We start from the raw sequence: 25,855 nt of genomic DNA, 5'->3' as shown, positions 1-25,855 counted from the left end.
CAACACCCCCATAATAAAAAAATAGTATGTTCCAAGAGGAGACCAAAACCACCAAAAAAAGGTCCAAAAATAAGGACATGTATAAGTCATGAGGGCATTCCGGTGACACCTTTTCATGGCGTATACATACGTCATAAGGGCAGCCAAACGGTTAAGCACAAATTCAACAGTTTGACTTTACTTATGAGGTTACTATCAGCTAATCACAATACAAGTATTATATAATTACGTTTGTGTATGATATATTGATTAACCAAAGTTACTAGAGCCATTGTGGATAGTGTTTCCTTGCCATTTCTTGAAAAACCTGGATTTGTTCAAATGATGGCAAGAAAAACACAATGTCATATTTTAGATACAACGATGTTTTCTGTGATCACCTGTTAATAAAATAAATATATGAGATAGTAAATTATTGTTATTAACTAGTGGTAACATAGATGGATAGGTTTACTAGCCTGATATATAGATTGATGCAGCTACAGTTACACTTCACATATATTTGTTTCCTTTAACAGCTTCTCTCTTTTTCAGAGATGCTTTGTTTTTTCCAGCGCTCCTCAAGTTTCAGATATACTGAATATAGTTGTACCTTGAAGAAGTGGCAAAGTAATTCTATGATCAGATATTACTGAGTAGTGCAACTGGAAAAATAAAATCACTTCACCTCCAAGTGTCATACTTGCGTGGTTACTAGTTTAGTGACAGGGATCAGGGCACTGCTTTAAGGTATATCATTTTGTGCTTGTTTAATTTCCCCCAAAAACATGCATCTCTGCTATGAAGTTCATGCAAATTGTGTGTACATTTTTACATGTTGTAAGTTACCTGTTTAAGAGTTAGCATTTTAGCCTTTTCTTTGGACGCGGACATTTCCCACACACAGACCACCGTGCTTGTTCCTCCTGTTATTACCAGCTTCGGGTTCGGACAGATTGCACATAAAATTTGCCCCCATTCGGATAAGCATTCATAAACAATAACAGCCTATAAAGAATGTGAAAATAAAGCAAATTAGCGGTCATATTACAACCCGGAGGTTTGTCACTTTTTTAACATTCAGTACACATTCCAATGGCATGTGGTCACAAAGTAATATGCAGCTTAGACAGGCATTGCATGACAGCTCACACTGATGTAATTTCCGTCAACCCAGAATGCTAGAAAAACGAGAACAAATCTTTGTGCATTATTATTTTGTTCAGAAATAGATCAGCACTAGGCTTCAAACTAGGTGACAGCAAGTTTCCAAACAGGTTAACATAACAAAGCATGCTCTGCAGAATGTAAGCAGGTCTATAAAAGAGACTGGGTGAGACACAATATAGCACACCATTATTTAAAGTGTATTTACATCTCTTGCTTATCCTTACTATATTAACATCTGAACTTCTCAGCTGTTTTTTAATCACTTTTCCATAATAATACTGGTTCAACCCTTTATTGATTACTGGGCACACAATATATCTTTGGTTTGAATGAAAATCTAGTTTCTACTTCAAGTTACAGTAGTTTGTCTGTATTTCTTTCACACAGTTGCAAAAACTTTGGCTATTTCCAAGACAGTTCAGGATCTCTAAATTCTTTTTCTGCATAGGGTTCAATTAAAGGTTATTATGGGTCTGGTTTTTAATGATAAGAAAAGATAAAACATCAAGAATACTATTAAAAATGTTTGGGTTCTTTCACAATGGAGGAGGGTAGACAAGGAACTATGGAAGAGCAGGGGGACGCACAGTTCCACAGGTAGCCAGAATTTCAGGAATACATCCAATCCACCCTTGGTTGTACTATTTATATAGTATTTCGTGCTGATTTCTCTTCTGTTAACTCTTTATCCCATCTGCCAACCAAACCAAGAACTAGGGAGGACTAAGGGGGGAAAAGCAGGGGAATGATGCAACAGAAACCAACATCAATAAAAGTTAGTTTCAAAACATTGTGCACTGTCCACAAGTCTTTCCTGGAGTCGGCCCATACACATTCAGTCCTACCATCTATCTGGATTTCAGAAATCATCCTTAGCATCTAGAGGCAGACCTTTTGTGGCAGAGGACTCCTCTGCCTCTTCCTCAGCTGTTGAGAATGGAAAAAGACTTCCTTGTGTTCAAACAAGACCTAGAGACACACTTTTTAAATTTCTCTTATGGTTCAGACTCTGGAGACTTCCCCAGGCCTCCTGCTTGACTACCTCAAGTACATCCAAATTCTAATTGCCAGTCAGTGGGTTACGACTGGCAAGTTTACAGCAGTTTCCTTTTCCAGGCTTTTCATCTTTGGATGCAAAGGGTTGGCTCACTGGATCACTTCTGTTTCATCGTCATTGTATGACCACCATGGCATATAGCATTAAGGAATGTCCCACTGCCTCCCTCTCCTCAGTGCACTGAGTAGGCAACTTTTGGTTTGAGCATTTCATAAGAGCTATAAATAAACAAATATATATTACATGCCTCTGATTTTTGTGCAGTTATATAGAGTATCAGTGACACAACTCTTTCTATAACCTCCTTTACAGTGTGTTCTTTGGCTCATATTCTTAGATGGCTCATCCTTGCGTGAAGAGTCCTGGGAATCTTTTATTTCACGACACCTTACTGTAACGGTCAACAATGTATGCCATGGTAGCACTCTGTTTTCCACATTGGCTTTCATAGTCTCTCCCGTGTATTCTCCAGCATACCTGTCTCTGCCGCTGCTTCCTTTCTAGTGGCAATTATTCTCCCAGCATCAACAGAAGGTCCAGCCTGCAATCACTAATCCTGCTTTTTAAACTTTATTGAGATCTTTAGCTTCCTCAGGCTATTGGAACTCCTACACTGCCCTAAGGCCAATTTGCAGTTTACCTTCCTCTTCCTCCTTAAAAACAGGAGAATGTCTTCACTCTGCCAGCCTCTTTTTGGTTTGGCAGTGAATTAAATATGGTGATTCCTCTACAGTATTGGCCATTAAACCTCTTGTCAAGTGTTCCCCAGATACGTACGTGCAAGGGGTTCCAACAGTAACAGCTGCTTCCTATGTGGGTTAGGGGACTTCTTGACTGTGTACTCTGCAGTGAATCATTTGCACTCTGGAGATCTGCGTGGACAGGCATTGATCCTCTATGTTGTTGTGACATACCATAGTACAAAATAATCCAGGCAAGCTCCATAAACTATGAGAGGCAAATTATACAATGGACCTCTGGCTTTCATAAAAAATTACACTCTAAACCAACAGTACATTTAAGGAGGGTGGAGATGTAAAGTGTTCCAATAGGCTCTTATGGAGGTTACCATTCTTTCCATCTTCCTTGAAAGAGCTACCATGGTGTTCTGCGCATTTAGCTGCTCAAAACGATTATTTCGCTCAGACATTCCACCAGTCTCTTGAGTGACTCAAAATGGAAACAGCAAGCATAGGGAAGCACTGTCATCATGTTCCTTGGCTCATCCAGCAGGATTATAGAATACTTTACTGGCCAGTGAAAATTGTACAAAAGGGGGTGGTGATGGACAGAGTATCTGAATTAAGCAGAACACTCCTACCCAGTCAAAAGATCAGGGCTTGATCCATCACCGTTTTTTAGCTCACTGCACCATCCCAGTTCAGAACCTGGCTACATGCAAATTAGTCTGACCCTGGCCCAGTGCATCATGGGAACAGGGCAGACCAAACTACCAAGCCAATTCTTTACTGGAAAGGAAACAAGCTTCCGGGGACCGGTTTCTGGCATTACAGCCGTCTTCGGCCCGGCTTGCTTGAATCCTGATGGTGCAGTGAGCAAGGGACTCACATCTGAGCATACCCTTCCACACTTGTGGTGGCCAAAACGATTCAAAAGGGGGTGGTGATGGACAGAGTATCTGAATTAAGCAGAACACTCCTACCCAGTCAAAAGATCAGGGCTTGATCCATCACCGTTTTTTAGCTCACTGCACCATCCCAGTTCAGAACCTGGCTACATGCAAATTAGTCTGACCCTGGCCCAGTGCATCATGGGAACAGGGCAGACCAAACTACCAAGCCAATTCTTTACTGGAAAGGAAACAAGCTTCCGGGGACCGGTTTCTGGCATTACAGCCGTCTTCGGCCCGGCTTGCTTGAATCCTGATGGTGCAGTGAGCAAGGGACTCACATCTGAGCATACCCTTCCACACTTGTGGTGGCCAAAACGATTCAAAAGGGGGTGGTGATGGACTGAGTATCTGAATTAAGCAGAACACTCCTACCCAGTCAAAAGATCAGGGCTTGATCCATCACCGTTTTTTAGCTCACTGCACCATCCCAGTTCAGAACCTGGCTACATGCAAATTAGTCTGACCCTGGCCCAGTGCATCATGGGAACAGGGCAGACCAAACTACCAAGCCAATTCTTTACTGGAAAGGAAACAAGCTTCCGGGGACCGGTTTCTGGCATTACAGCCGTCTTCGGCCCGGCTTGCTTGAATCCTGATGGTGCAGTGAGCAAGGGACTCACATCTGAGCATACCCTTCCACACTGCACTGGGCCAGGGACAGACTAATTTGCATATAGCCAGGTTCTGAGCTGGGATGGGGCAGTGAGCTAAATAACGGTGATGGATCAAGCCCTGATCTTTGGACTGGGTAAGAGTGGTCTGCTTAATTCAGACACTCTGTTCATCACCACCCCCTTTTCTGAATCGTTTTTGGCCACTATAGGTGTGGCAGGGTATACTCAGACATGAGTCCCTTGCTCACTGCTCCATCAGGATTCAAGCAAGCCAGGCCGACGAGGCTGAAATGCCAGAAACCGGTCCCCGGTAGCTTGTATCCTTTCTGGTGAAGAATTGGCTTGGTAGTTTGGTCTGCCCTGTTCCCATGATGCACTGGGCCAGGGACAGACTAATTTGCATATAGCCAGGTTCTGAGCTGGGATGGGGCAGTGAGCTAAATAACGGTGATGGATCAAGCCCTGATCTTTGGACTGGGTAAGAGTGGTCTGCTTAATTCAGACACTCTGTTCATCACCACCCCCTTTTCTGAATCGTTTTTGGCCACTATAGGTGTGGCAGGGTATACTCAGACATGAGTCCCTTGCTCACTGCTCCATCAGGATTCAAGCAAGCCGGACCGACGAGGCTGAAATGCCAGAAACCGGTCCCCGGTAGCTTGTATCCTTTCTGGTGAAGAATTGGCTTGGTAGTTTGGTCTGCCCTGTTCCCATGATGCACTGGGCCAGGGACAGACTAATTTGCATATAGCCAGGTTCTGAGCTGGGATGGGGCAGTGAGCTAAATAACGGTGATGGATCAAGCCCTGATCTTTGGACTGGGTAAGAGTGGTCTGCTTAATTCAGACACTCTGTTCATCACCACCCCCTTTTCTGAATCGTTTTTGGCCACTATAGGTGTGGCAGGGTATACTCAGACATGAGTCCCTTGCTCACTGCTCCATCAGGATTCAAGCAAGCCGGGCCGACGAGGCTGAAATGCCAGAAACCGGTCCCCGGTAGCTTGTATCCTTTCTGGTGAAGAATTGGCTTGGTAGTTTGGTCTGCCCTGTTCCCATGATGCACTGGGCCAGGGACAGACTAATTTGCATATAGCCAGGTTCTGAGCTGGGATGGGGCAGTGAGCTAAATAACGGTGATGGATCAAGCCCTGATCTTTGGACTGGGTAAGAGTGGTCTGCTTAATTCAGACACTCTGTTCATCACCACCCCCTTTTCTGAATCGTTTTTGGCCACTATAGGTGTGGCAGGGTATACTCAGACATGAGTCCCTTGCTCACTGCTCCATCAGGATTCAAGCAAGCCAGGCCGACGAGGCTGAAATGCCAGAAACCGGTCCCCGGTAGCTTGTATCCTTTCTGGTGAAGAATTGGCTTGGTAGTTTGGTCTGCCCTGTTCCCATGATGCACTGGGCCAGGGACAGACTAATTTGCATATAGCCAGGTTCTGAGCTGGGATGGGGCAGTGAGCTAAATAACGGTGATGGATCAAGCCCTGATCTTTGGACTGGGTAAGAGTGGTCTGCTTAATTCAGACACTCTGTTCATCACCACCCCCTTTTCTGAATCGTTTTTGGCCACTATAGGTGTGGCAGGGTATACTCAGACATGAGTCCCTTGCTCACTGCTCCATCAGGATTCAAGCAAGCCGGGCCGACGAGGCTGAAATGCCAGAAACCGGTCCCCGGTAGCTTGTATCCTTTCTGGTGAAGAATTGGCTTGGTAGTTTGGTCTGCCCTGTTCCCATGATGCACTGGGCCAGGGACAGACTAATTTGCATATAGCCAGGTTCTGAGCTGGGATGGGGCAGTGAGCTAAATAACGGTGATGGATCAAGCCCTGATCTTTGGACTGGGTAAGAGTGGTCTGCTTAATTCAGACACTCTGTTCATCACCACCCCCTTTTCTGAATCGTTTTTGGCCACTATAGGTGTGGCAGGGTATACTCAGACATGAGTCCCTTGCTCACTGCTCCATCAGGATTCAAGCAAGCCGGGCCGACGAGGCTGAAATGCCAGAAACCGGTCCCCGGTAGCTTGTATCCTTTCTGGTGAAGAATTGGCTTGGTAGTTTGGTCTGCCCTGTTCCCATGATGCACTGGGCCAGGGACAGACTAATTTGCATATAGCCAGGTTCTGAGCTGGGATGGGGCAGTGAGCTAAATAACGGTGATGGATCAAGCCCTGATCTTTGGACTGGGTAAGAGTGGTCTGCTTAATTCAGACACTCTGTTCATCACCACCCCCTTTTCTGAATCGTTTTTGGCCACTATAGGTGTGGCAGGGTATACTCAGACATGAGTCCCTTGCTCACTGCTCCATCAGGATTCAAGCAAGCCGGGCCGACGAGGCTGAAATGCCAGAAACCGGTCCCCGGTAGCTTGTATCCTTTCTGGTGAAGAATTGGCTTGGTAGTTTGGTCTGCCCTGTTCCCATGATGCACTGGGCCAGGGACAGACTAATTTGCATATAGCCAGGTTCTGAGCTGGGATGGGGCAGTGAGCTAAATAACGGTGATGGATCAAGCCCTGATCTTTGGACTGGGTAAGAGTGGTCTGCTTAATTCAGACACTCTGTTCATCACCACCCCCTTTTCTGAATCGTTTTTGGCCACTATAGGTGTGGCAGGGTATACTCAGACATGAGTCCCTTGCTCACTGCTCCATCAGGATTCAAGCAAGCCGGGCCGACGAGGCAGAAATGCCAGAAACCGGTCCCCGGTAGCTTGTATCCTTTCTGGTGAAGAATTGGCTTGGTAGTTTGGTCTGCCCTGTTCCCATGATGCACTGGGCCAGGGACAGACTAATTTGCATATAGCCAGGTTCTGAGCTGGGATGGGGCAGTGAGCTAAATAACGGTGATGGATCAAGCCCTGATCTTTGGACTGGGTAAGAGTGGTCTGCTTAATTCAGACACTCTGTTCACCACCACCCCCTTTTCTGAATCGTTTTTGGCCACTATAGGTGTGGCAGGGTATACTCAGACATGAGTCCCTTGCTCACTGCTCCATCAGGATTCAAGCAAGCCAGGCCGACGAGGCTGAAATGCCAGAAACCGGTCCCCGGTAGCTTGTATCCTTTCTGGTGAAGAATTGGCTTGGTAGTTTGGTCTGCCCTGTTCCCATGATGCACTGGGCCAGGGACAGACTAATTTGCATATAGCCAGGTTCTGAGCTGGGATGGGGCAGTGAGCTAAATAACGGTGATGGATCAAGCCCTGATCTTTGGACTGGGTAAGAGTGGTCTGCTTAATTCAGACACTCTGTTCATCACCACCCCCTTTTCTGAATCGTTTTTGGCCACTATAGGTGTGGCAGGGTATACTCAGACATGAGTCCCTTGCTCACTGCTCCATCAGGATTCAAGCAAGCCGGGCCGACGAGGCTGAAATGCCAGAAACCGGTCCCCGGTAGCTTGTATCCTTTCTGGTGAAGAATTGGCTTGGTAGTTTGGTCTGCCCTGTTCCCATGATGCACTGGGCCAGGGACAGACTAATTTGCATATAGCCAGGTTCTGAGCTGGGATGGGGCAGTGAGCTAAATAACGGTGATGGATCAAGCCCTGATCTTTGGAGTGGGTAAGAGTGGTCTGCTTAATTCAGACACTCTGTTCATCACCACCCCCTTTTCTGAATCATTTTTGGCCACTATAGGTGTGGCAGGGTATACTCAGACATGAGTCCCTTGCTCACTGCTCCATCAGGATTCAAGCAAGCCAGGCCGACGAGGCTGAAATGCCAGAAACCGGTCCCCGGTAGCTTGTATCCTTTCTGGTGAAGAATTGGCTTGGTAGTTTGGTCTGCCCTGTTCCCATGATGCACTGGGCCAGGGACAGACTAATTTGCATATAGCCAGGTTCTGAGCTGGGATGGGGCAGTGAGCTAAATAACGGTGATGGATCAAGCCCTGATCTTTGGACTGGGTAAGAGTGGTCTGCTTAATTCAGACACTCTGTTCATCACCACCCCCTTTTCTGAATCGTTTTTGGCCACTATAGGTGTGGCAGGGTATACTCAGACATGAGTCCCTTGCTCACTGCTCCATCAGGATTCAAGCAAGCCGGGCCGACGAGGCTGAAATGCCAGAAACCGGTCCCCGGTAGCTTGTATCCTTTCTGGTGAAGAATTGGCTTGGTAGTTTGGTCTGCCCTGTTCCCATGATGCACTGGGCCAGGGACAGACTAATTTGCATATAGCCAGGTTCTGAGCTGGGATGGGGCAGTGAGCTAAATAACGGTGATGGATCAAGCCCTGATCTTTGGACTGGGTAAGAGTGGTCTGCTTAATTCAGACACTCTGTTCATCACCACCCCCTTTTCTGAATCGTTTTTGGCCACTATAGGTGTGGCAGGGTATACTCAGACATGAGTCCCTTGCTCACTGCTCCATCAGGATTCAAGCAAGCCGGGCCGACGAGGCTGAAATGCCAGAAACCGGTCCCCGGTAGCTTGTATCCTTTCTGGTGAAGAATTGGCTTGGTAGTTTGGTCTGCCCTGTTCCCATGATGCACTGGGCCAGGGACAGACTAATTTGCATATAGCCAGGTTCTGAGCTGGGATGGGGCAGTGAGCTAAATAACGGTGATGGATCAAGCCCTGATCTTTGGACTGGGTAAGAGTGGTCTGCTTAATTCAGACACTCTGTTCATCACCACCCCCTTTTCTGAATCAGTGAAAATTGTAGCCCACAACAGGATGCCCAGAATATGCTCTGGTTCGCTTCACTATCATTATGTGCTGCATAACCACAACCTCTCATAGGCACAGCAAAACGTGAAGTGGCGCAGTCTTGGAGCTCATATAGAGAAAATCAATCATCTTGCTCTGGTCTATTGTATCTGGGGTGGGAGATTATGAAATACATCCCACTTCCTACAAACAAATAGAATAAAAAGGTCCTGATGCTTTCTAAAAACAACAACCAACCTGCCAGTGCTGATATATGTTTTATCTTTCTTTTAAAGAGGGCACAAAGAACCATTCAATGTGACCCCAAAACCTCCATTTCATTGTTTTTTTACTTCATTCAATAGAAAACTTTTTCTGTATTGTTTTATACCATACATTTAGAACAACTTTTAAATCATTAACACCTCAACCTTCATTTCTAATATGACATCACCAAATTACCAACCTATACCACTAAAATGACATTCAACATATAATCAAAAATAAATAAAAAAAACTTAAGACAAAACATTCACAAGATTAAAAACCTAGACAGGCATACATTTCTTTACAATTTGTTTATTTTCTATTTTGGGCATGCCTCAAACAGTGTGCTATTTTCTAAAAAACACAAACTGTTTCATACCTAATTCGCACTTAATTCATATCAATCCAGTTGTTTTTGGAAACAGGGATGGATCTTTTTTTTTTTACACTGTTTGAAAGAGACCACAGTCTACGTGTTTCGAATCCCACTTTCAGATGTTGGGGTTCTCCTCAGGACCACAAAAGTTATTTTTTCCGAGATCAACCGATCTTATCTGTTCTAGAGCAAATCAGAAACCTAGTTCCCAAAATAATTGTGGGATGAACATTCCTTCCATGCTTCTGTTAGGACTTTATGTTTTAAGGCTGTAAGCTAAAACTATTTTTTCATGGCAGATGGACGCTGCCGTGAAGCTTCAACAAGTGAATCTTAATCAGCGTGATTCCCACTGTGGCGGCGTCCTTTCTCTCTTCTTTCGTCTTTTTACTTGTTTCTTTCTAAGAATTAAATAATTTGCAAAATCAGCTCACAAACCTTGTCTGATTCGTAGGTTCCCAATCGGCAACTGAGGTCTGCGTAGCCCCATGCAAAGGTTTTGTTCCAAGTAGGAGGTATTAGAACCTTATTCTGTTCCACTGCCAGGATACCCTTGTCTGTACAAACAATCTGACCGATTGGTTCTTTAAGTTCTTGAAAGAAAACCAAACAGAGACACATTACTTCAAAACTACAAGACGGAAGAAATGCAGCAAAGAGAGGTGTCATTGCCACAGCAAACCTCCAAATTGTACAGCATAACAGCACCACTTTTCATCTTTCTTTTCAATGCTGCACCAGGTCAAATAAGCAGCACCTTTCTTAGCTGTTACCCAGGTGAATGCATACACAATCAGGAACGGTACTTACTTTAGGAACAGCATTTTTATACAAACGCAACAGACATTGGCCGAGGTAAGTAGCTTTATATCATTTGAACTGCACAGTTAAAGTAGTTTAACTACACCAAAGCTTTACTTCACACTGTAACGCCATTTTTATTTTATAGCACTATAATTGATTCAAAATTGAAGGTGATCCTTAACTATAGGGATGGTTGTCATTTGGCATTGTTATTTAGCACTTGAGGCTTCATTTTGAGGGGTGGCTAAGGAGTAACTAATACCGACAGGTGCATTCCTTGACCAAAGTTATACGTACAATATTTCCTCAATGGCAAGAGGTACACTGGATTATCAGATGTTTAATTACTATATGTATTACCAAATTTGTCGCTACAGCAGTGGATCGATACATTTATACCCTGTGCAGCAAAGGTACTCTGTTTAAGAATTGTAACGGAACAAAGTACCACAATGATAGGCCCGGCTGAACAGCAAACAAAGTATAAGTAGCTGTGGACCTGGCACTAGAGAACTGCAATTATTATACATGACCCAAACTCCAACTAATCAGAAGCCACCTCACCCATTGATTCCTTGACTGAGGCTTTCAACTGTCAGATTTTCTACATCACACACACTATATTTCAAACCCCAAGGCATGGCGAGGTGGGTTGGTTGCATGTGAATATATCAAAGCTACCAATACTAGAGAACCAGAGTTACAGGTAGGTAACTTTTGATCTTTCACAGATTCACATGCTTGAATTGAGATTATCAAAGCAGTACCATATTTCCAAGTTCAATAAAGAGGATGGTGGGAATGAGTAATACCTTATTTAAAAAAAAAAAATCTTAGCACTACTTGACCCACCGCTGACTACTTGTTGGAATGCACATCAATACAATAATGCTCCACAAAAGCATGAGTGTTTTTTCACTTTGCTGCTTTACAAATGTCATTTAAAGAAATGCCGGCGAATAGCCCAGTTGTCACTGCCATAGCTCTTGTCGAATGTGCCCTCACTAACCTCAATAATGGTCTTTTCACTGAAGTATGCACTGTCGTAATATAAGACACTATCCACTTTGCCACAGTCTGCTTACTCACTGCTTTGCCTTTACTTCGTGAACCATATGCCACCAAAAGCTGATCTGTTTTTCTAAAGTCTTTTATTGCTTGCAAATAAAATTTCAAACATCTGTTAATGTCCAATAAATCCTAAGTACGATCTGCAACTGTAACTGGATGTGCAAAAAATGTGATTTTTTGCATCAAATTAAAAGACGTTGGTAATTTCTGGTATAAACTTTGGATTAGGCACTAAAGTCATTTTAGCCTTTAGAAACAATCACCTTCAGTTCTTTACAACTTAATGCTTGTAACTCACTGCCTCTAAGAGATGAAGTAATTGTTGAGTGAAAAGCAGTCTTCCACTTTCAATTCTCTATGGATGCTTTAAATATAGGTTTGAATGGTACCTTCATTAGTGCTGACAATACAGTGTTCAGCTCCCACTCTAGAGCCAGCTTAGGCTCAGGTGGGAATTTTCTAAACAAGCCTCTCTTTGTGAATACAGTCATTTGACTCAAACTTCTTAAAAACATGTAAATGGCTGCCAAGTGAACTTTATAGACATAAAAAATAAACCAGATTTAGCAAGATACAACAAATAGGGCTAAAATTCATATGGAGCCATCTTTTATGAATCTAATATCGCTGCACTTGTTCACACTATAAACCGTTTCCATTTTAGTTTATGTCTTCATGTGCCCACCATGCTTGCCTTAGCAATATCCAGGAGACCAAATTTGAAGTCCTTATAAGCCATGCTGTTAAGAGAAGTGATTTTGGGTTGTGAAGTATTTGTGCCTAGTTCTTAAAAAAGCAGATTGACATCTGGCTCGAACTGTTTTCTTTATGATCAGCTCCCACAGATCCACATACCAATGCTGTAGTGGCACTGCAGGCGAAACCAAAATAACTTTGCAACTCTCTTGCCTTATCTTGCTCAACACTTTCAAGACCAAAGGTATGGGTCGGAATACAGACACAAATTTTCCTTTCCAATCTATGGCAAATGCATCTTCTTGAGTGCCTCTGCAAAACCATCAGCTTTCAAAAATCTTGCACTTGCAATTACTATCTGTTGCAACCCTATCTCATTACAGTTTTCCCCAACTGTAAAATAACATTCAACTTTTTGTTGTCTATTTCCCATTCGTGGGTGTCTGCATAATACTTGCTCTGCGACATCATTGAACATTCCCGATAAGTGCTCTGCCGAGAGGACAACGTTATTCCGAATTGCTCAATTCAACATGTTTTGTGCTTCTTTGAAAAGTTACCTTGACTTTGTTCATCCCTGCTTCTGGATATAGTACATTGGTGTTGTATTTTATGTCCAGAACATAACATGCTGTATTCTCACAATGAGCAAGAAGCATTAAGAGCTAGCCTTAATGCCCTCATTTCCAACACATTTATGTGTTATTTCCCTTCTTCTTCGGCACAAATGCCAGTTACCTGTTTTCTGTCCAAATGGGCTCCCCATCCTGACAGAAGTGCATTTATTGTTGAACACAGTTGTGGCTTCCCCAGATGCAATAGTCTCCTCTCACTTCCACCATCTCAATGCTATCTTCATGGTAGGTGTTACTTGGACTATATTGATCAATACTCCATGCATCTGCTTTCACTGCTAATCCAACTGCTTGTAAATGATCTTCAGTCTCATTTTACAATATGGAATGAGCAGAAAGCAAGAAGACCCAAATCCAAGCAGAGCTTAGCACACTCTCATTGTTCCATTCTTCTTTCCCATCAGGAATCACAGCTGTTTCCTCAACTGGTCGCCTCTTTCGTGCACAGGGTATACTACCCCACTCTCAGCCACAATCCTTGCTCCCAGAAAAAATAATTCCTTTTCTGGATGCAAACTTGACTTCATTGTGTTGATACCAACCCTAGCCACTGAAAAACTTCCATTATCAATTTGGTAATTTATTGACCCTTGAATAGGCTGTCCGTCTTTATGGGTCAGTCATCTAAATTCTGATAAACCATACTTCCTTGCCTCCTTAAGTAAGCTGCAACTGGTGCCATGCATTTCGTGAAAACTCGAGGTGCTGACTTGAGTCTGAAAGGAAGGGCTTTAAACTGGTAATGTTGTCCATCTACCAGGAATCACAGATACTGTCTATGTCTTTTACGTATCAGCACATTGGAATAAGCATCCTCCGGGTCTATGGATGACATAATATCTCCTTTTGTTACGAATGGCAACATCTCTTGCAATGTTATCAGTCTGAAACGGTTTCTCTATAAACCTATTCAACGCTCCCAAGTTTAATATAGGACGCCAATCTCCTGATTTTTTAATATGAGAAAGAATCTGCAGTAGAAACCCATGTTCTTCTCCTCTAACAGTACTCTCAATAGCCTCTTTCTGTAGGAGTTTTATTATTTCTTTTTCAACTCTTTTAAATACCGGTTTGTCTGTTTCTGGTGGTGTATACAGTTCTCCCACAAACTCCAGGGTGTGTCCTTATCTCACAATATCAAAGACTCACCTGTTGGTTGTTATTTGCTGCCATTCCCTTAAAATATATTGCATTCGTCCTCCCACTGGCAGCTGATTGTGGGAGGAAATGCTGCTTGGCAAGACACGCTCGGACTTACTGTCAAAGGTTGCTGACTGGTTGCCCTCTCGTTTGTCTATCTTGCCTGTAACTCTGACTTCTCTTTTGTCTTTGCAGGTCATACGATCCATACTGAGCATATGTGCCATACTGCCTATATTGTCGAAAAAAGAAAGTTGAAAAAACGATCCCTTGGAACTTTGCCCTTGTCTCCAATTATGTCTTCTGAAACTTCTAATGTATTGCCAATTTTCAAGCACTCCTAGAGACCGATCAGTCTCGATCTGCTTTGATTGCCTGTAAATGTTTCAGTCACCTTCTTTCCAAAAACGTTGCTCCCATCAAACTGTCAATCCCTTATACAAGACTGAACTTCTGGTCTGAAGGATGTGCTTTTAAGCCAACCATATCTTTTCATCCTGTTGCATTGCCAATCCGTCTAAACGCCCATAGATACATCCATTCTTGCATCAATCAAAGATGTCATTTGCTCACTTTCTTTCAATATTGCTCTTGCCATCTCTTTATGTTTGTCAAGCAGCTTCTCAATGACCTGTGACATATCACTCAGTAGACGCCTGACAAATCTTGCTACTACACAATTGAATTGGCAATTTTCACTAAATCAACGGCCAACCTATTCACTCTCTTCTCCATCGAGTCCCATTTTCTGCCCACCTTATATGTAGCCGCTGTAAAAGGAGTCAATGGGTTTCTAGATCTCCTCTGAGCTGCTGTGATATTCCCGAATCTTTTCTCTCCCGATTCAAGATGCAACCTGCTGCAGTATTCATTGCCTTATATTTTCCACTACCTTTTCAAAGTTTACAGATAACGTTGCTGGATTCATCATAATACTTAGATCACTTATGTGAAGAAGGATTAACATAAGGGTTGAACATGTGCTTCTTTGTGAATTCTCCTTTAAATGGAAAAGGAAGCAAGACTTTTCTTCTCTGCAGATGTCGGTAGCTGCTTTCCAAATTAAAGCATGAAACCTGCCAATGTCATCTGGTGGCGAATGTCTATGTGTCTGTTCTTTTGAAACTATAAACTGATTCCATTCAGAGCCATCATTATCATGATCACTAGGAGTTTCTATCATATAATCAGAGTCTGCATTGTTATCTTGATCATCAGCTTCATTCCCCATTGGTGATATTTGACCGCTTTCACCAACATACTCATTGTCATCTCTACTTTCATCGAGCTCTCTAACTTGCGATTCTGCTGACTCTCCTTTGAACTGCTGTTGGCTTGCACTTGCAAATACTCAGCTTGCAAATTTGGCGGTTGTTGTGTCTCCAATAATACCTTCTGTTACCCAGTCTGTGATGTCAGTGGTAGCCTTATTTGAATGTCAATAACCATATTCTGCTGTGCTTTTAGCATCTGCATTGGAACTTTTACCACTCCTCCTTTCTGGGTCTACTTTCCAACGGTATTACTATCTAACTCAGATCAGGATAAACATACTTCTCTTCATAATAATCCTCTTCGTAGTAGATATATTGAACGTTCAGCTGTAGTCACCCTATATCCTTTTGTTTTCTCTTCATCACTGAAGAAAGTCTCCATAAGGCTATATCTGGATCATTTACATCATCATGTTGTTTATCCAGCTTAGCTGCTGCTTCTCGCTCTGAAGAAGTATCTTGCATAAACTGAGATTGTGTCTCCATCTCCATCGGCTGTATCTGTAGCTCTCCCAACTCTGGAGTTAGATATTATTTCATATGTGCCAAGAAACATAGTGACGACAATGTCTTCTCTCCAGTCAATGGCTCTTTCCTCGTCACTGACATGCTTCCTGCACCTTCTGTACTGATGCCTCCTTTCTTCTAAAGAACAAGTTACTTACCTTCGGTAACTATATATCTGTAAGAAACATTCGTTAGTGATAGATTCCTTACATTAGAATTACCACCGGGCATCGGTCTGGATCAGGAAAGTTTTCATCAGCAGTACACCTGCGTGTCGTGTCGGAAGGTGGCGTCGTGCGACTCCACGCCCGTCGTGGTCGCCGAGATGACTTCACGGCAGCTACTTAGACACTGACCTCGCGCGCGGACGTCTGTTCCGTACATGACTTTCCGCACCAGAAACACAGAGCCATGCAAGAATCTGACCACTGGTGCATTGAAACTAGGGCCCTGAAAGGGATGACCTTAACCTTAGAAATCAGTTCACTGAACGGGGGGGATGGGTGGGGCGGTAAGGAATCTATCACTTACTAATGTTTCTTACAGATATATCGTTACCGAAGGTAAGTAACTTGTTCATCTAAAAGAAACACATTAGTGATAGATTCCTTACCTTAGAATAGATACCCCAGCAAAACCAACCCCGGTGGTGGGTCTGCGAACCAAGATCACACGAGGAAGTCCTGGAGAACAGAACCGCCAAAGAAGCAGTCTCTCCGGACTTGGCGAACAAGTTACTTACCTTCGGTAACGATATATCTGTAAGAAACAGTAGTTAGTATTAGATTCCTTACCTTAGAATATCCCCAGGCGTCAGTCTGGATCCGGAAACTTTTGCGTAGCAGTACCCCTGCGCGTCGGTAGGCGTCGTCTGCAGGCGTCCCCTGCGGCTCCGCGTCGTCGGCATCGTGCGCCGTGATGACGTCGCTGGAGTATATAGACGCCGCCTCCGCGCGCTGACGTCAGTTCTTTGCACACAGCTTTTCCGCGCCAGAACACGCAGAGCCATGTGAGAACCAACACTGGTGCCATGTGAAACTAGGGCCCTGAAAGGGATGTCCTTAACCCTAGGTATCAGTTCGCAGAACGGGGAGGATGGGTGGGGCAGTAAGGAATCTAATACTAACTACTGTTTCTTACAGATATATCGTTACCGAAGGTAAGTAACTTGTTCATCTGAAAGAAACAGGTTAGTATTAGATTCCTTACCTTAGAATAGATACCCCAGCAATACCAACCCCGGTGGTGGGTCTGCGAACCAATACAATCCTACACCAGAAAATCCTGGAGGACCGAACGGGCAAAGAAGCCGTCCCTCCGGACTTGACTGTCCAGGCAGTAATGCCTCGCAAAGGTGTGCAGCGAGGCCAACGTAGCCGCCTGGCAAATGTCCTGCAAAGGGACTCCCCGGCCCAGGGCAGTAGTAGCCGCCGTGGCCCGAGTGGAATGGGCCCTCAGCCCAACAGGAGGCTCCTTCCGAGCCAAAGAGTAGCATGCTTTGATGCACAGAACGACCCACCGAGAAATGGTTCGTTTCTGTACCGCCCGTCCCTTCTTCTCACCCACGTAGCCAACAAATAGTTGGTCATCCACCCGGAACTGGCGTGCGCGATCCATATAAAATGAAAGTGCACGTTTTGGGTCCAGACGATGGAGCCGCTCTTCATCTTTTGAAGGATGCGGAGGCGGGAAGAAGGAGGGTAAGGTGATGGACTGCCCGATGTGAAAAGCAGAAACTACTTTGGGCAGCAAAGAAGGTCTAGTTCTAAGAACCACCTTGTCTGGATGAATGGACAAGAAAGGAGGTTTCACAGAAAGAGCCTGGAGCTCACTCACTCTCCTGGCAGAGGTGATGGCAACCAGGAAGGCCGTCTTTAAAGTCAGAAGACGGAGAGGACAGGAATGAAGCGGCTCAAAGGGAGCGCACATCAAGAAAGTCAGAACCAGGTTCAAGTCCCACTGAGGCATCACGAACGGAACAGGTGGATACATGTGCGTGATGCCCTTCAAGAATCTTGTTACAATAGGGGACTTGAACAAAGATGGCTGATCAGGTAGCCTTAAGAAGGCGGAAAGGGCCGAAAGGTAGCCCTTGATAGTGCCCAGAGCAGAGCCCTGCTGGGCAAGAGAGAGAAGAAAGAGGAGAACCTCGGAGAGAGGGGCAGAAAGGGGATCCACAGCCTTTGCTGTGCACCATGCCACAAATCTGTTCCACCGGCAGGCGTATACCGACTTTGTGGAGGGACGCCTGGCTGCCAGAATCACATCACAGACTTCAGGAGGCAAGTCAAATGGCCTCAACTGTCGCCGCTCAATCTCCAAGCATGGAGGTGGAGACTGGACAGGTTCGGGTGGAGGACCGTCCCCTGCTGCTGCGACAGAAGGTCCTCCTGAAGGGGCAGGCGGATCGAGGGACCGACTGACATGCTGAGTAGCTCGGGATACCAGTACCTTCGAGCCCAGTCCGGAGCCACAAGGATAACTTGGGCCCGGTCGCGCCTGATCTTCTTCAGCACTCTGGGCAGAAGTGGTATAGGCGGAAAGGCGTACAATAGACCGCAACTCCACTCGCGCTGAAAGGCGTCGCCGAGCGAGTGCCGTCTTGGAAACTCCAACGCGCAGAACTGATGACATTGCGCGTTCTCTTCTGTGGCGAATAGATCTAACCAAGGCTCTCCCCATTGCAGAAAGAGGCCTTTCGCCACGTCAGAGTTCAGACGCCATTCGTGATCCACCGAGCACCGACGGCTGAGTTCGTCCGCCCTGGCGTTCAGAGAACCTGCCAGGTGTTGAACCGTCAGAGTCACGCCCTGACGTTCCAGCCATTGCCAGAGGCGCAGAGCCTCCTGGCAAAGGGTCCACGACCCCACTCCGCCCTGCTTGTTGCAGTACCACATGGCGGTGGTGTTGTCCGTGAACACCTGCACCACACTCCCGTTGACAAAGGGGAGGAATGCCTTCAGTGCTAGGCGAATCGCCCGCAGCTCCAACATGTTGATATGGAGCCGGGACTCCGCCGGAGACCAGATGCCTCTGATCTCCGCCTCTCCCAAGTGGTCTCCCCAGCCCTGGAGGGACATGTCCGTCACAACTACGTGCTCCGGTTGGGGAAGGGAGAGGGATCTGCCTCTGACCCAATCGCGGTCCGTAAGCCACCACTGCAACTGTCTCGCAGTGCCCTCCGAGATCAGGACATGGTCGGATAGGTTGCCCTGATGCTGGGCCCACTGAAACTTCAGGTCCCACTGCAGAGCCCGCATCCGCCACCTGGCGTGATGCACCAGAAGGATGCAGGAGGCCATCAGTCCCAGAAGCCGCAGCGTCAACCTGACCGAGACCCGGGATAACGGCTGAAAGATGGGAATCAGAGCCTGAATATCCCGGACCCGCCGTTCCGGAGGATAAACCCGAAACTGCGCCGAGTCGAGAACCGCCCGATGAAAAGGAGCTTTTGAGAGGGACACAGGTGTGATTTCGGCACGTTGATGGAAAACCCCAGCTCGTGCAGGAGGTCTGCCGTCATCTGAAGGTGGTGGACGACTGTCTGGGGCGAGCCCGCCTTCAACAACCAGTCGTCGAGGTAGGGGAAGACTGAAACCCCTAACCGGCGCAGATGAGCTGCGACCACCGCCATCACTTTCGTGAACACCCGTGGGGCGCTGGTAAGGCCGAATGGGAGCACGATAAACTGAAAGTGCTCGTGGCCTACCGTGAACCGTAGGTAACGCCGGTGGGCCGGCAGGACGGGGATGTGAAAATACGCATCCTGCAAGTCCAACGCTACCATCCAGTCTAGCGGGTCTAGAGCAGCCAAGACCTGAGCCAAAGTCAACATCTTGAACTTCTCCTTCCGGAGGAAGCCGTTGACGTTCCGTAGATCCAAGATAGGACGCAGGCCCCCCTTGTCCTTCTTGGGTACCAGAAAGTAGTGGGAATAGCAACCACACCCTACTTCTGGCCCAGGAACGCTCTCGATGGCCCCCTTGGCCAAGAGGGCCGTAACTTCCTCCTGCAGAAGTGTCAAGTGGTCCCCCGACACACGGTGGTTCTGTGGTGGCATGGCTGGAGGGGTGGTCTCGAAGGGGAGGGAGTAGCCCCTTCGGACGAGCTGCAGCACCCACCTGTCCGATGTGATAGTGCGCCAGCGGGAGTGGTGATGGCGAACCCTGCCACCCACTGGCGTCACATGGGCCTGAAAGCTCGGACTAGGAGGATTTGGAGGCTGCTGCGGGGGGAGGTGTGGCCTGACCTCGTCGCTGTCCCCGACCGCCACCACGGCGGAATCCACGGCCGCCACCGCGTTGAGAAGTGTTCTGCGGTGCGTGGCTGGCAGCACGTGTGGGACCGTCCCTTCCGTGGCCACGAAAGGAGCGAAACGAACCCGTTTGCTGGCGCTGGGTCGAGAGACCCAAGGACTTGGCCGTGACCCTGGAGTCCTTGAAGCGCTCAAGCGCGTTGTCTGCTTTGTCGCCAAACAGGCGACTGCCATCGAACGGCATGTCCATCAAGGCATTTTGGACATCCGTCGAAAAATTGGCGGATCTCAGCCAGGCGTGGCGACGAATCGCCACCGTCGTGGACATCGCCCTGCCCAGCGAGTCGGTCGTATCAAGACCACACCTGATGGAATACCTCGCCGCGTCTCGGCCTTCAACCATAGCCTGGCCGAGCTTGTCCCGTACCTCCTGCGGGCATTGCGGCAGACACTCCGCGACCGTATCCCACAGAGAGTGGGTGTAGCGGCCCAAGAGGCATGCGGTGTTGCAAGACCGCAGTCCCAGACTCAGGGACGAGAAGACCTTTTTGCCATACTGGTCGTACCTCTTAGATTCCCGGTCGGGCGGGGCCGACGGGAACGCGGATTGGGAAGTCGAGGCCTGGATCACCAGACTCTCAGGGGTGGGATGGGTGGACAGGAACTTAGGGTCGTCCGAACACGGACGGTGGCGCCTGGCAACGTTCCTATCAACAGGCGAACCTGAAGCGGGCCTGGACCACGTGCCCAACAGAACGTCCGTCAAGGCTTCATTAAACGGCAGCAGAGGCTCCTGTGGGCATGACTGCGGTTTGAAGACCTCGGTGAGGATGTTAGGCTTCACTTTTGCGACGGGGAGCTCAAGGCGCAAGGCCTTGGCAGCCCTCATCAACACCACAGAATAAGCAGCCCCAGCCTCCGACGCCACAGTGGGAGGCGAGACAAAACCAGGGTTAGGAGATTCGTCCAGACCACTGGCATCACCCAAGTCACCTGTCCAGTCCACGTCGTACTGACACTCGCGTGACAGAGGGTCCTCAGACCCCTCCCAACCCTCTCCATAATCTTCATCATCACCATATACTGATTCAATGATGTAGACCGGCTCCTCGGGGTCAATGGGCCCCATCGGCGCCGGACTCGGCGTCGGACGACGCCGGTCCGACTCCGCGTCCGGAGTAGGAGAGGGAATGGGGGTGGCGCCGCCCGGAGCCGGCGCCGGAGCCCCGACACCGGCCGGAGCCGGCGACGGAGTCGCGGCGCCGCGCGGAGGCGGCACCATGGGTTGCCCCGATGGAATCGGCGCCGGAGAGGCCGGCGGACCAGCCGGCGTCGACCCTGAAGGGCCCAGCGGCGCCGGGGCCGGAGCCGCCGGCGGCGTCGGGGCAGGAGCACCCGAACCGCTCGGGCCCCCAGACGGGGCCACGGGGCCCGCAGGCGCCGTAGGCCCCGCCGGAGGAGACAGCGCCCTCATGGCCATGAGGAACTCCTCTATCTCCTCGCGCGACGCGCCTTGCCCAGGGACCGACGGGTATGGCGCAGGCGGCGTCGGCGACCCACGCGGGGCCGCGGGGGTGGGGCCACCTGAACCCCCGGCCGCATCGCGCGAGCGTCGGGGGGAGTCGGGGGTGCGATGACGACGCCCCGACTTCTTGTGTTTCTTACCTGAGGAACCGGAGGAATGGTGTCGACTTCCGGAGCGCTCGTGGCGGCTCCGCGACCGTTCTCCCGACCGCTCCCTCGACCTCCGACCGGACCGGGACCGCTCTCGACGCGGGGCCGACACCCGGAGCTCGAGTAGCTTGCGGGACCGCTCCCGTCTAGCCTTACTCGTTAAGGCCCGGCAGTCGACGCAGGCCTCCACGTCGTGGTCCGGGCCCAGACACCGGAGGCAGAGTCGATGGTGGTCGGTGACCGACATCGTGCGGTCACACCCGTCACAATTCTTGAAACCGGGCATCCTACCGGCACCTAAGAAGTAGATATTAATCAAAAAACTTTGGTCAAAAGACCGGAGTACTGCTCTTCGGATCTGCGCTAACTGGCGCGGAAAAAAGAAGAACTGACGTCAGCGCGCGGAGGCGGCGTCTATATACTCCAGCGACGTCATCACGGCGCACGACGCCGACGACGCGGAGCCGCAGGGGACGCCTGCAGACGACGCCTACCGACGCGCAGGGGTACTGCTACGCAAAAGTTTCCGGATCCAGACTGACGCCTGGGGATATTCTAAGGTAAGGAATCTAATACTAACCTGTTTCTTTCAGATTGTCCAGGCAATAGTGCTTAGTAAAAGTGTGCAACGAGGCCCACGTAGCTGCCTGACAGATGTTTTACATGGGACACCACGTCCCAATGCCGTAGTGGCAACTGTCGCCCTGGTGGAATGGGTGCATAGCCCCACCGGAGGCTCCTTTTTCGCCAGAGAATAACAGGCTTTAGTACACAAGACGACCTATCGGGAGATAGTCTGCTTGTGTACGGCCCAACCTTCCTTGGCACCTATGTAACCAACAAAGAGCTGGTAATCCACCTGGAACTGTTGTGTGCGATTCAGGTAAAATGAGAGCGCACATTTTGGGTCCAGATGGTGGAGCCTCTCTTCCTCTCTGGAGGGATGCAGAGGAGGAAAGAAGGTGGGCAAAGTGATAGTCAGCCTGATGTGAAAGACAGTGATAACCTTTAGCAGAAAGGATGGACGTGTTCTGAGCACAACTTTGTCCGGATGGACAGACAGAATAGGAGGTTTGCAAGAAAGAGCCTGGAGCTCACTCACTCTTCTAGCAGAGGTGATGGCAACCAGGAAAGCAGTCTTCAAAGTTAACAGATGAAGAGGACAGTTGTGAAGAGGCTCAAAGGGAGTGCCCATTAAATATGTGAGAAGCAGGTTCAAGTCCCCCTGTGGCATTACGAAGGGAAAAGGTGAGTAATGCCTTTGAGGAATCTATTTACAACAGGGGATTTGAAAAGAGAGGGCTGATCAGGAAGCCTATGAAAGGCTAAAATAGCAGAAATGTAGCCCTTGATAGTTCCCAGAGCAGAACCCTGTAGGGCCAAAGAAAGAAGGAACAGAAGGACCTCAGAAAGAGGGGCAGAAAGGGGATCCACAGCCTTTGCTGTGCACCATGCCACAAACTTGTTCCACCTGCAGGCGTATACCAACTTAGTGGAGGGACACCTGGCTGCCAGAATGACATCACAGACTTCAGGAGGCAAGTTAAAAGGAATTAACTGTTGCCGCTCAATCTCCATGCAAGGAGTTCGAGACTGGACAGGTTCGGGTGGAGGACTGTCCCCTGCTGCTGCGACAGAAGATTCTCCCTTAAAGGCAGTCGGATCGGGGGATCAATGGTCATACTGAGTAGCTTGGGATACCAAACTCTTCGAGCACAGTCCGGAGCCACAAGAATAACTTGGGCCTGGTCGTGCCCGATTTTCTTCAGCACTCTGGGCAAATGTGGTATAGGCATTAAGGCTCACAACAGACCCCAACTCCACTCGCGAAGAAAAGCGTCCCCTAGCGAGTGCCGCCTTGGAAATTCTAACGCACAGAACTGCTGACATTGCGCATTCTCTTCGGTGGTGAATAGATCTAACCAAGGGCCTCCCCACTTTTGAAAGTGACCTTGCGCCACCTCGGAGTGAAGACGCCATTCGTGATCCATTATGCACCTGCGGCTGAGTTTGTCTGCCCTGGCATTCAGTGAACCTGCCAGGTGTTGAACCACCAGGGAAATGCCCTGATGTTCCAGCCATGTCCAGAGGCACAGGGCCTCTTGACATAGGGTCCACGTCCCCACCCACCCTGTTTGTTGCAGTACCACATGGCGGTGTTGTTGTCTGTGAACACCAGCACTACTCTTCCCTTGACAGAGGGAAGGAATGCCTTCAGTGCAAGTCGGCTCGCCCGAATCTCCAACAGGTTGATATGGAGCCTGAACTCCGCCGGAGACCAGAGGCCTCTGATCTCTGCCTCTCCCATGTGGCCGCCCCATCCCAGGAGGGACGCATCCATCACCACTGTGTGCTGCGGTTGGGGAAGGGAGAGGGATCTGCCATTGACCCAATGCCGGCTTGCGAGCCACCACTGCAATTGTTGTGCAGTGCCCTCCGAGATCTGGACATAATCGGATAGGTTCCCCTGATGCTGTGCCCACTGGAACTTCAGGCCCCACTGCAGAGCCTGCATATGCCATCTGGCATGATCGACCAGCAGGAGGCCATGAGGCCCAGCAGCCTCAGGGTCATCCTGACCAAAACCCATGATAAGAGGCTGAAAGATCGGAATCAGAGCCTGAATATCCTGGACTCACCATTCGGGAGGATAGACCCGAACGTGTGTCGTATTCAGAACCGCTCCGATGAAGAGGAGCTTCTGAGAGGGAATCAGGTGCAACTTCGGCACATTGATGGAGAACCCCATCAAATGCAGGGGGTTGGCCGTAGTCTGGAGGTGGGAGACGACTGTCCAGGGCGAGCCCGCCTTCAACAGCCAGTCGTCGAGATAGGGGAAGACTGCAACCCCTGATCTGTGCAGATGAGCTGCGACCACCGCCATCACTTACTTGGACACCAGAGGGGCACTGGTAAGGCCAAAGGGGAGCATGGTAACCTGAAAGTGCTCGTGGCCTACCGTAAACCGCAGGTAATGCCGGTGGGCCGGCAGGACGGGAATGTGGAAATATGCGTCCTGCAGGTCCAACACTACCATCCAGTCTCAAGGGAAGACCAGACCTGAGCCATAATTAACATCTTCAACTTCTCCTTCCGGAGGAAGCGATTGACGTCCCTAAGGTCCAAGATAGGACGCAGGCACTTGTCCTTCTTAGGCACCAGATAGTAGTGGGAGTAACAACCACGTCCTCCTTCCCGCGCAGGAACGTGCTTGATGGCTGCGACTTCCTGTTGAAGAAGTGCCAAGTGATCCCCCGACATGCCGTGGTACTGGGGTGGCATGACTGGAGGGGTAGTCTCGAAGGGGAGGGAGTAGCCCCTACGGACTATTTGTAAAACCCACCTGTCCGAAGTGATGGTGAGCCAGTGGGGGAGGTGATGACGTATCCTGGCGTTTGATAGACATGAAAAACCGGATTAGGAAGGTTTGGAGGCAGTGGTGGCTGGGGTGGAGGTGGACTGACCCACCCGCTGGCCCCCTGACCCGGCTCGGCAGGTCCCATGTCCGCAGCCGCACTGAGACTGTTGCTGCGCAGGCCTGTGGCTCTGAAACAAACTTGACGGGGCGCCCCTTTCGTGACCACGAAACAAGCAAAAAGCAAAAGGCAGAGGAGGGCGCATGGTGGAAAGGCCCAGGGACTTGGCGGTAGCCCGTGAGTCCTTAAAGCGCTCCAATGCTCTATCTGCTTTGTTGCTGAAAAGGCAATAGCCATCAAAGGGCATGTCCATCAAAGTGTTCTGGACATCCCCAGAAAAATCAGTTGTCCTCAGCCCGGCGTGGCGACGGAGTGCCATGGTCGTGGAAATCGCCCTGCCCAGCGAGTCTGGGGCGTCAAGGCCACAACGAATAGTGAACTTGGCTGCATCCCTCCCTTCAGCAATAGCTTGAGAGAGCACTGTCCAGGCCTACTCCAGACATTGAGGCAGCACGCGTGCCACTGTATCCCACACAGAGTGGGAATAACGGCCCAAGAGGCATGCAGTGTTCACTGACAGCAGCCTTGAACTGGCGGAAGAAAAAATCTTCTTACCAAATTGCTC

The 25,855-nt window shown here is 48.5% G+C and overlaps 1 protein-coding gene across 3 annotated transcripts in view; it reads right to left on the bottom strand.

Moving 5' to 3' along the window:
* The window catches only part of WDFY3 (WD repeat and FYVE domain containing 3), a 1,930,620-nt gene that overhangs the window by 133,681 nt on the left and 1,771,084 nt on the right, over positions 1-25,855 (bottom strand). For all 3 annotated transcript variants that reach the window (XM_078676292.1, XM_078676293.1, XM_078676294.1), the window contains 2 exons: positions 10,197-10,351; positions 829-987 (listed from right to left, as the gene is read on the bottom strand). In XM_078676292.1, the coding sequence (XP_078532418.1) occupies positions 829-987; positions 10,197-10,351 (314 nt within the window). The remainder of the gene's footprint in view (positions 1-828; positions 988-10,196; positions 10,352-25,855) is intronic.

Source organism: Lissotriton helveticus, chromosome 2_1 (assembly GCF_964261635.1).
Source record: "Lissotriton helveticus chromosome 2_1, aLisHel1.1, whole genome shotgun sequence".
Classification (NCBI taxonomy): Eukaryota; Metazoa; Chordata; class Amphibia; order Caudata; family Salamandridae; genus Lissotriton; species Lissotriton helveticus.
This window is presented reverse-complemented; position numbering and strand designations above follow the sequence as displayed.